Below are 12237 nucleotides of genomic sequence, written 5' to 3' on the forward strand. Positions count from 1 at the left end.
TGTTTTTTAAGATTTTAAGATAGTCGCATCTACAGAAGTCACAAATGTCAGAGCATGGGGATTTAAAACAAGGACAAAATTCCAAGACCAACAGAATCAAAACAATGTAAAACATTCCTGACCAAACTGCAATTTAGTGATGGTATGCACAGTGTTTAATCCCAAGTGGTAAACTAACAGAGCTACAGAACAGATTTGGAGTTCATGATAAAATTAGTATCATGTAAGGCTGCAGCAGTATATCAGGATTTACAGGCARTGTCTGCACAAGCAGATAATTGGGCTCAACAGGATCAGATTATTATGTCAAAGTATTTGGTATTCAGGCTCATGTATCTATGAAGGATGTGATTTGGATGTTTTCGTTTCCGTTAAGTCTAGTSTGATGCCTGGACTGAACACAAGTGGCTGAAAGCTATATGAGGTTCTTTGGACAGGTGTGTCCCTTTTAGGGTTGGAGATTGATTGATGTGCACCTGGAGAGGACTTCCAGTTTTACTTCCTGCAAAAGCAGTCAAGTGCACAACAGGGCCGCGCTGTGAAACAAACCATTATGTACTGACTGAGGACTGTCAGGAGGTTTGCTTCAAAACTTCACTACTGCTCCAAACCAAAATACTATGTAGCTATAAAAGGCCAAATCCAGAACTTGGCAGCAGTGGCATATCAGCTTCCAACCCTTGCTGTAGAGGCATACTTCTACAGGGAGGCACTTCTAAAATCATATAAAAATGGATTTGATGTCTACTATAATCATTGGCAGATGTCATAATTATCCACTGGGGAATTTCTTAAATGTTGACCTTTTTATTTACAGTATGTGGTAAACTAAGAATTTAGTAAGCATAAAGGTGAAACTCATCACAGTGCAGGAATATAAAACAAGATACACCCTGTAAATTCAGCATAGATCTTACTGTCTTACAATCTATGAAGTTTCGTATGAACGTATGCACCATCATTTGAGTAATTCAATCAGTCAAGCAATCAAAATGTGATCAGCAGTTTAAGTACTAGCAATTTGGTCTTAAATAATGTTAAAGATTTTGGAGGGAAGTATGTGCCAAACTCTGCTGTCATATACACAAATGCAACTCTTGTCAAAACCAGCTGGAGAAACAATTTGTACTTGWATATTGTAGAGATTTCCTGCCATAATGTTCAAAACATTGTGTTCTTTTTATGTATTTTATTTAGGTAATTGAGAAAAAAAATGTAAAAGGGTATTACTTTTTGCATATACTTTGTTATTTTCCTACCTTTATATAATCATAATTTGGAAAGTAAGTTGTTTTGTGTTTTTCTAGTTACTTAGCATTTTACTGCATTTCAAATTTTTACAAAGGGAATTCCCTACTGTGAAATAGATCCTTTAAAATGTGTTACAAAGGCAGAATCAGAATTTAATTGATGACGGGTCTGTGAAATTTTGATAAACTCAGCTGTATGTTTAACAAATCTGATCTGTAGAAAAATAAGGSAACAAAAGTACTTTTACCACATAGTATTTCTCCATTGGATTTTGAATTAAAGGGCTTAAATGATTTTAAAACGTATTTGGGGGATTTATAAATATGATTTTAGAATATTAATCTTTGTTTTTAATGAGCATGTTTTAAGAGTACATAAGATTTCTGTGTGTGTTTGTGTATATACGTGTATATAGTGTGTGCATATGAACTGTAACTTTTCAATGCAGTCTTGAGGCGATTTTGTTTCAAAGTGGCAAAACATTATGTTGCTACATGCATTTCAAATACAGTTTTATCCTAGATGATTTCAGCCATTTACATGCAAATATTTAAATACATATTTCCCATATACTCATATCGGTATATATACAGATGAATTAATTATTTACCTGTGTGAAGATCTGGGGGGTAAAGGCCTATTGTTCTAGTGTTTTAGGATTTTTTACCTATAACTTTTCTATAAAATGAAGTACTTTAAAAACAAACAAATGTCATTTATATCCATTGTTTAAAAGAAAATAAGGTTGCAGTGATACGAATGTTCATAATTCTCTTATGAAGAATCAGTCTATTATAACTATTATGATCTATGTAGCCTCTACTATTAAATAAGATAATCTATTATAACCATTTAAAAATTCCAAGTGATTTTAAATTATTTCTGTAATTTAAAACTCTTTCTTTGCAATTTCTTCCATTTCTAATTAATTAATGGATCCCATAGTTATGAATAATCTCTATATCAAGTCTAGTGAGAGTTCATTAAAAATTTTCAGACTGAATAAATGACATTAGGATTTATGAGTCTCAGTGGACTTTTTGTGTCATTAAGAAAAGGAATTTCAAAGATAAGTTTTTGGAGACATTTTGCTACAAGAGATGTTGCAAAAGAGTAATAGAAATTTAGGACGTTGTTACCAGGGAGTAATACTAGTTTTTATCCTAAAACGTAAAGATAAGGTGAAGGAGGCTGATTTGGCACTTAATGTGAACATCATTATTGTGAGCTGGTGTAAAACTGTTGCCAAAACCTGATTTTTATTTCTAATTCTTCCTATGCATTTTTTTGTTTTTTTTCTTCTCTCCTCTCCTCCCCCCCCACAACTTTACCAGTTTTAGTATATGTGTCATATGTACTTATTACAGTGTTCAGATAAGCAATTATTTTTAGAGATGTTTCTGTTATTCCTTGTGTATACCTGGAAGTTGAATTTGTTAGGAGCACTTTAAGTAAGGTATAGAAATTACAAAGGTGTGGAGCACGTTTCYTAAGTGGTGCGTTGAGCTGTGAACTGGAATGCCTGATGTTGAAATCATGTGTTTCAGTCATCCTAAGTCTGTCTCTTTCCATTTTGTAAATAACTTGATTTCTAGTCTTCTCTGAATGTTTACAGTCCACAAATTAGACTTTTTATTATAGAAATAATAAAAACATTAAATGGAAAAATACATAGACATTTTTCAGCTTACAGTTCAGACCTGTTCGATAGCAGTATTTTCAACCTTGGCTGTAGGCTGTTCTTTAAATAGKCATGCATTACTGATTTTTCCCTAGCTGAAAAACTCTTCTAAACAGATGCTCATAGTATAAACAATTTTGATGTACCTGTGCTGTGCTATTTTATCTCCTTGAACTCATCCTTTTAACCAGTCGTTTTAGAATATCATTGAATATTCACCTTTCCAGTGATGTAGCCTCGATCATAATGGTCATATTAGACCTGATTTTTAAAATATTAGGCTGCAATCAGTGGCACACACAAAGCAGAGTTTGTATGTAAAGGATAGATCTCTTTCCTTAGATACATTGTGTTTTGTATATAAGCAAACACAGAGTGTGCTACCACCTGCTTACTGAGTGAAGAAAGAGCAATATTATTCCATAACTCTTCCTTGCTGCCAGTGTGTTTTGGGTAGATTGCAGTGGTCTGGGCATTCTTTTTTGAAAAAAACCCTTGACGCTCCTGTCTGTGCTGATGTAATTGCAGTTTATTAATGCTTTCAAGTTAGGCAATTAATGGGTTATAGCCAGTGAAGAACTCACTGTGTCACRTGCGTTGCTGGTGCTGACTCCTGCATAGAGGTCCTTAGTACATTCAGTGAGGGYGTGGGGCAGCTGGGTTCTGGTCCCTGATGTTAGGAATAGTTCAGTGGTGGGATTTTGTTGTTGTTTAGGGATTTTTTGTTTGCTTGTTTGTTCACGTTACTGGTGATTGTTTAATCACCACTTGCACAATGTTTGTGTGTCTGTTTAGAATCACTTGTCTGCAAAGTTGCGCTATATCAGTATTCCTCTTGTTCTTGCATCCTATGTGCTTCACAGTGTCCCAGTTTCAAATAGAGTAGAGAAGGCTCTCCCTTGGCAGCAGYGTGCTGTGTGGTGGTGAGGGCACTCCTTGTGAGATGGCAGATCTACTGAGAAGCTAACGTAGTGCTGCAGATCTCTGCGTGAGAGGTTGTACTGCTCCTGTCCATGTGGCATGCTCAGGTTTGTGATCAGAGCCAAGTCTGCTCCCCTGATGAGTTTATTTTACATATGACATATTTTGCTGTTAGGGTGTGAGAAGTACATGAAGTATGTCACAGTATTTGTGTGTAGTTCAGTCATTCCATGCAGACTCACCTTGTAGTGATTGAAGTGATAAATACAGGATATTGACTTGAAGTTAGGATATTTGCACTTGTCTGCCTTCTAACCAAGATGAGATGCCAAATTCAATAGAAACCTCTTTTTCTGACTTTGAAGTTTTCTGAGAAACTAATCTTTTACTTTCTTGAGTGTCCAGTGTTGTCCAATCTGAACAGTTTATGTCTGTTTCTCAKGAACTAAACATCTCTTCCAGATAATCTTTTGTAAAGAATAATTTRAGAAGTAGTCCCAGAGCACTCTTGAAATACCAAGAAAAATAGACCCCATAAAGAACACAGCAGCAATCTGAGATTTTTGTTTTGTTTTTAAAGCAGACCAGAGGAGAATGTTGTCCTTGTCTACTGTATAGAATACTTGCTCAAAAAAAAAATTGGTAAATCAGCTTTTTGATCTCTCTTCAACCTGAGGTCAAACTTCCMGTTCTTAGGTCTCCCAGAGGAGTGTCCTAGTTATCACACACTACATCAACTGCCTAGTGTTTTCTCAGGAAGGTTCTTGACTAGAACTTTCTTTTTSTTGTACTTTTCTTGCTCTGCAGTGTGGTTGAAGACTTATTTCTAGAAGGCATCTGAGCAAATTGCAATTTGATTATTTAGTAGGTTTTGCTAGCCTAGCACTTGAATTCCTTCTAATATGGGACAACCTGACATAGTAAATAGCATAGCTTTAAAATCTTTTATTTCTGTTGAACAGAAGCTACTGATTTCAGATAGACATTGGAGAAATTTAAAGGAATTAATTACTGGCCATTTGTTAAATCTTGTGAGCGTGCCCCCAAGAACTGTGAAAAAGCATATGTATATAATATTTCGAAGCCCGAACTAGAAGCTCACAAGCACTGAGTTGTTTCTCTTTCTCTCTCTCTCTCTCTCATTCTCTCTTTCTCTCTCTCTCTTTCGCTCTCTTTCGCTCTCTCTCTCTTTCTCTCTCTCTCTCTCTTTCTCTCTCTCTCTCTCTCTCTTTCTCTCTCTCTCTCTCTCATTTAAGCTACCCTATGGCATGACACTTCTGTACGCTGACAGGAGGTAGCTTAACTATCAAGGTTGTTGGATGAGCCTAGCCTACATGGAATCAGGGAATATCAGTGAGTGGTTTACAAGAGAAGTTACTGTGTGTTGGCTGAAAAAGTTTGATTAGTAGGAATAATGCATATGTAATTACTTCTTCCTCATGATTCAGTTGGTCTTTCTTTAAAATGATAACAGAAAATCCTCCAGTAAAACTTACTCCTTATTGTGTTTATCAAAAGCTCTAGGCACATGTATATCTTCTTACTTCTTCTGTAATCAGAAGCATGATCCGATGGAAWCATCTCTCTCTTTTTTACTTATTTTTAATCCTCCCACACTGTTTTTTTTTTTAAACTGTGCTATTGTTACCATGGTGGGAATTAATTCAAAGCATGATGCCTCTTAATRAAAAAAGCCAATAAACAAGCAAACAAACAACCTTATGGCCAGTTTTCAATGTTAAAAATGTTTTATCTACAAATTATGTATCATGTATCAATTTAATGTAAGTAGATATTGAACGATGTAGTGTCTTGTATGTAAAAGCCACCTCCTTGAAATACTACCAAAAGCTTACAGCTTGGGGTGTAAAGATCACAGCAGCCTCRTGGAAGGCACTTTTTATGTGATGCACTGCTGAACAACCTTGTGACTGCATCCTGTACCAGCCTCAGCTTCGAAATAGTCAGCTTGGCCCTTACTTGCATCTCCCAGGCTGGATGGTGAAGTCTGTTATAGTGAAGCTCCCCTCCCAGTTCTGTAAGTGTAGTGGACGTGGATGTAGGGGAAGGAATGCTAGACACTTGCTCACACCCAGCAATGGAGAACTTCTGAAGATATGCTATAAACATACTTCTTTCCCCTAAATATGTAACAAGCCTTTATTTTATACCTACAAGGCAATTAACAGAAAGCAACAGTTACCAAGTTTCAGTTACCATGCTCTCAGTTCACAGGGGTTTATTTTCTTCCTCCTCGCTCTCCGGAGGCATACATGCTCATAGACAGACACACCATGCCAGTAGTGTTTATTATATATTTGTGGAAGAAAAATGAGATGTTGCATGACTTGAAAGTAATTTAGCTCTTAAGTGTTCCAGACATTGCCCTTGTTACTGCACTGCATGTTTGTTTATGGACGTATTTGTCTTATGAAGATGAAAAAAGTCATTCAAACTCTGTAAAAAAAATAACCTGGTCAAGGCTTGCTTTCGCTTAACATACCTGATTGAAAGCAGAAAGAAGGATTATAATTGGTTCTTAATCTTTGGGGTATCCTATGGGGGGAAGGATTTTTTTTTTCTTCCTTGCATTTATCTTGATAAAGTATCAAGTAGCTGCTAAGGGACCTGATGGAATGTGATGCAGAATAATAAATTATGTTCTGCAGCCTTCTTTGCTYTTACATGAGGTGAATGTGTAAGCACAAAGAGACTGGTGCACCTCCAAATTCTAAAAACATTATATACAGATTAGCAGGTCACTGGAGATGTGTTACGACTTGTTTTAGGGAACTCATTATGAGTATTATCACATGTTAATTATGCATGGTTAGTAGCAAAAAAGAGGGGGGGAATCTTTGTTTTGTGATAATTTGCTTACTGAGTTATCTTTTCTTTTTTTCAAGACCTTGAGCCTTTTTTTGGAGATGCCAAACAGAGCAATCATTGAATAATTAGGTTTTAATTAACAAGAATTTTCACAATTTTTTTTTTAATCTTTTGGATTATAGCAAGCATGAATAAATCCTCTTTCGAAAAGATCTAGTGCAGTGATCCTCTCTGTATCTTGAGGTACTTTTGTAATCACTCCTRAGCTTGCTGCAACAATGCTTCACACTTTCAGAACAAAGAGAGAAGACCGAAACAAGGAATTGCATTTTTAGCAGCGTTTTTTTGTTGTTGCTTCTTTGTAACTTCTTATCATAGGGAAACCTTTGAAAGGCGAAGTGTGGTGTTCTGCTGCATTACAGCTGGGCTTCCCGAGGGGTGCAGGGGGACCAGGGGCATTTGTTTATTTCTCTTTGTTCTCCAAGTTCCTCTCYTCCTGTTTGCGGAGATCCAGCTGTAGGTAGTTTTCRGAGAGAGAACATTTGAGGCAGGATTCTGTTTATTCCATTATGCAGTAAAGAATTTATAAAGTCTGGGTTTTGGCATGGCTGCAGAAAAGCTACATATAGGGCCATCAATTAGCACTGAAAAATTTATAGTCTAAACAGAGCAGGATATTGTGTTTGGGTTGATTGCTGTATCGCACAATAAGTGCACTTATAAGATGATTACAAAACATACTTCTTAAAGCAATGTGCTTGGGAATTTTCTTTTATCRTTGTTATTATTGTGATAGGCTGGTATTATAAAGACAAAACAGCTTGTAGCACATAGAAAAGTTGAAGAAATTATAGCTTTATCTGCTAAAAAAAGCATGCTTAACTTTTCCATTCCAACATCTCTTTATCTTAGAATAATAGCATGATTCRAAACCAAGAAGGAAATGGTTCAAGTTAAGGCTCAGTAAGGCTGAAATGATTCTGATTTGAAGTAGCAAACACTTCCCAATAATGGCAGAAATGCTACCCTCCTACTCTATCAAAGATATCTTTTCTCTCTTTTCAGTTAAAATAGTACAGAATATAAAAACTACTCGTGCTCAGATTTGATGTCCATATTATTCACTACGATCTCTGACAAGGGCTAATAGCAGATGCTTAAGAATTCACTGTTAGATAAAGGGGGTTAATTTATCCACTTAAATTCACTCATTCTGTTATCCAGAAGACTATTTTTTGACACCCCCTCCAAAAAAAAAAAGACTTTTAGTATTCATTTTATAATATTTGATTTTTTTTCTTGATACTGATGATTTCCTGGGATAATGCGTATGTTCTGAATTTCTCACCTTTTAAATTCCTTGCATTTGAACATTTTTATATTCCAAGTCAGAAAGACAAGAAGTAAGCAATCTGCCACACAATATTCTCAGTTCTTCTTATCACATCTCTTTTTATTTCTCTCTCCATAAGTAAACATTTTCCAGTCTTTTCAGACTCTCACAGTATGAAGCAATTGCTTTGGGGTTTTGGATTTCTTTCTCTGTAATCATTCTGATTGTGTTTTGTCAGACCCTTCCTAACAAAAGAATTTTAAGACAAAATACTGTTCGTGGCATAGAGTATTCCAGATGAGACCATATTGTATATTTCTATGAATATATACCATATGAACCATATTATTTATTTTCCTGTCTTGTAGCATCTTGTATATTTGTTATTGTCTTTGTTCAGTAAGTACTGATTTTCACTGAGCTATGTTGTCTACTACTTCAACCGAATGTTGCAAGATGTACAAGTAATTCATTTTTTCCAGCTAATGTATATTACTTACATTTATTAACTATTGTCTTTCATTTGCCACTTTACTGAACCATAAACTATCCTGCTGCTTTACATTTCTTATAGGCATTTCTTAGATAGCTAACCTGAGTAACTTTGTGTCATCATCAGATCTTACCAAGTATAGATATAAGGCTTACAAGTTAATAATTTCCTGTAACACTGGAATCTTTTTAAAATGCTTTTACAACTACTTTCTAAAACAGTTGTATTTTAATGAGAAATGTTTTTTTAATTTTTAGTAACACTTTCACTTCATAAAACTTCAAAACCTCAGGGCCTTGCTGACTAGCTAAGACTAGCTGATGAGATTTCATCCATTTCAGAAAATGTCTTCCGTTACAGAAAATGCCTTCCTCCCTTAGGAAGTTGTCCTCTTCCTCGTAAACAGGTATCTGGTCATAGTGATCCATTTAGTTGCTGTTTGCAGAAAGCATTATTGCATCCTGCAGCTCCAGACTAATGAGTGGAAGCATTAGACATTGCAGCCTATTGTCCTGAACTTAAAAGCTATTACAGATTCAAAATATTACCGATTCAAAAAAGCGCCATGGGCAAAAAATATAATAGTATGTAATTTATCTTATTGCTCTCTACTTGGAATGATGTGGTTATCCCAAGAGAATGCCAACAAAACCTTTTATTCTAGAAAGAATGARCATGTATTTTAGGTTTTAAGATTAGCTACGATATGTCTTTTGAAGACTCTGCTTTTAGTTGCAGCTCTTAATTGTTCAGRCATAAAATTTTCAGTGAAAGAAGGGGGGTTATCTTCAGCAAAAAAAAGTGTTTGCACTTGGGTTTTTTTAATATTTTCCTAAGAAAATAGTTACCTTTTCTAATTAAACTAATAACTGCTACAATGGTAATCTCATGATTTATATGGAGAGTGTGAGCAGGTGGAGCAGGTATTTGAAAGGGAAGGTGTTTGAATTGGGAAGCTTGGAGTCTGTGACTCTTACTGTACTATGACCATTACTAGACCTGGGAGTCTCAGAGTTTCCCAATTTTTGTGTGCACCCTGCCTGATTGCTAACTCTTTTTCCTGTTGCTATGCATTGTGTATATCATGTTGATATTTAAGTGCACATTAGCATGTGAAGAAAAAAGAAAAYAAATACGGTTACATAAACTGAACGAGAGTCATGGGATCTAATTTGGTCAGTTGGCAGAACAATATGGTATGCTTAATTGTATAAGATTATAAAAAAGTACAGATATAGCTTGTGGAAGCTAATCACCTTTTTTTTTTTCCTGCTGATTGGTGTTCATTAAATGAACTTCAGGCTTTTTTTTTAGTGAACAAATTTCCAAGTTTGTATTTTAGAAGACAGGCAAGTATCATCCCTCAAATTTCCGCAGGGTTAAAGAGGTCATTTTTGATAGAATTAAGAACTGAATCAGCCAACTCTGCATTAGCTTTCGGCTGTATTCTCTGCTACCCTGGTCCAGCAAGAAACAAAAGTAGTTTAAGCAAGACAAATTTCTGTTAAAAGCTCAGCAACTAGAAGAGGAGGAAGAAGAGAATGTACCAGTGATTCCTGAAAGAGTTTTTGTTTTCAAAGATATTGCTAAAGAAGGGTGAAAAGTGTGCACATAAAGATTGTATGAGGCACCAGGGGTCAACATGACACACACAGCTGAAAGTGAGAGAAGGAGATAAAGAACACAATTAAGTGAAAGGATAGAAGATGCCTCAGGAGTAAAAGGAAATAAAAGCAAGCCGTACAGTGGTTGTAAGATAATATAGGGCCTTGAAGGTGAAAACGAAAAATTTGTGAAAATGAAAAATTTGTGACTGCATTAATCTATGTAACTTCATTATAAATTATGAAGAGTTAATAGTGTGCAGTAGCCCATTTGTTCTTAATGCTTTCCCAGCCATTTTTTAGGGAGTGTAGATGAAGAGGAAACAGTAGATTAAGTTAATGACATATATACTAAAATAGTAAAAGCATGACTTTTTTTGAGGCTAAGCATTCTATCTCAAGAAGATTGGTGGATGATGTGACAGGGCTCACATCACAGCAAAAAAACTCTTCAAACATTTAGGATGTTACATGTCTAAATTTAAAATCTCATGAAGATAGTGGAAAGAAGAGTCAGCTGCAAATGTATGCTTTGGCATGTCTCTCTCAAAGGAAAGGGGTTTTCTTCAGGAGCACTGATGTTGGAGTTTCATCCTCTATTCTCTCTTGCATTAAATAGTAATTCTAAGGCATTTGAACAAGCTATTACTGTCCTTTTTCTCTCTCCTTGACAATCTCACTTGATTTTTTGTCTTATCTTACAATTAGGTGAAGAGAAGTATGCTTGAAAGGTGATGGTTTACTTTAARTAAGCTGATGAAAGACTATTTTACTGATACTTTGTTGTAAGTCTAATTTTTATGTTGTTTTACAGCTGTTCTTTATGACTGTGGTGCTAGCCTTAAWTTTTCTTAATATGGTTAATATTATGTATAATATCTATCCTTTTGTTTCTCTGATGTTGTTGAGGTGATTTTGTTTTAATAATACAACATTAGTGAAGGCTGAATATGTAAGTTAAATATTCAGTAAATGAGCTATTTTAAAAAGTCATTCAACGTAGTTTCCGACAGAAGTTTGGAAATGGGACCATTCTTTGAAGGAACTAGTTAGTCTCACCAGCTTTCACATCATTTTAAAAAATCTGTGAATTGAGTCCTTAGCTTCCCTGTCTAAGTTGAGTATGTGATCTGTCTTTGTGTAAAGTGATTACTAATAAGAGCTTTGGGCTCAATGTCACTGCAAGGATGGAGAAATCCACCACAGAATGCTGTATTTTAATAAAAGGATTTCAGTTACTCTGCAGCATGAAGACATAATAATACTTGTGACATGCTGTGCTGTATTGCTTTAGGATCAGTCTGAACAGCAGCAGCATGTCAAAGAAAGAAAAATAAGATGTTTGAATTGAGCCTCACCTTTCTTCTTTTTCTTGTTGATTTCTATATTTAGTGTATGGTGTGCAAGTCCCCAGTCAAAAGACTTGTGAAAGAAACTACTTGGATTGCTAGTCCTACCTGTTAGGAATCAAGCAGGATGTGATACATAAACTTAAATAGCATTAGATAGATCTTAAGAAAGATCTGCCACAGTGTTGAGAGACTCATTCCCTAGAATCATGTTTCTATCCCTGAAGAGAAACTAGATGACTAGTTCAAGCTTTATGGGTATCTTAGTCTTTCTAYTTCAATCTCTTAATAAATACCTTCCTTCTAAGCATTTGTCAGARCCATTTAAGTTTGCCAGGCTAGTTTCCTTGCAGGTCATAGGGTTTGATGTAAAATATTTTCTCCCCCCCCCCCTTTTTTTTTTTTCCTAATGCAGTTCTTTTGAAACAAGTGTTTGTCCTGTTTGACTTCTGGGAACATCCCCTTGCTGTTAATCTCCCTCTCCCTTGACTCAGGAGATGGAATGTACTTACAGTCTTAGGCACAGACTAAGAGATCAAAAGATRTCTAAAATTAATATTGATTATGTTGTCATAGAATCATCATCATTTGTAGTAGAGCTGTGCTAGAAAAATCTTCTAGTTCTTCAAATATTTATTGATTTTTCCCTTGTATTGCAGAAATTCCAGGAAATGGAGTGTACAAGAAAGAARACATTTCCCTTTTGCCTACAGTCAGGCTTTCTTTTAGGTATTAATTGATTGAACATACAGTACATRTGAAAGACCATTATTCAG

The 12237-nt window shown here is 35.4% G+C and overlaps 1 protein-coding gene across 3 annotated transcripts in view; it reads left to right on the plus strand.

The window, feature by feature from the left end:
* Nucleotides 1-12237, plus strand: part of PUDP (pseudouridine 5'-phosphatase) — a 101571-nt gene that overhangs the window by 45416 nt on the left and 43918 nt on the right. Inside the window, exon 4 of one of the 3 annotated variants that reach the window (XM_085321581.1) lies at nt 453-717. The exons of the other annotated variants lie outside the window; for them this stretch is intronic. Within the exon in view, the coding sequence (XP_085177707.1) occupies nt 453-542 (90 nt within the window). The 3' untranslated portion in view covers nt 543-717. Of the gene's footprint in view, nt 1-452; nt 718-12237 lie in introns of those variants that run through there. 3 annotated transcript variants of the gene reach the window in all.

Source organism: Rhea americana, unplaced genomic scaffold (genome assembly GCF_003343005.1).
Source record: "Rhea americana isolate MKP2758 unplaced genomic scaffold, rheAme1 scaffold_7, whole genome shotgun sequence".
NCBI classification, from domain to species: Eukaryota; Metazoa; Chordata; class Aves; order Rheiformes; family Rheidae; genus Rhea; species Rhea americana.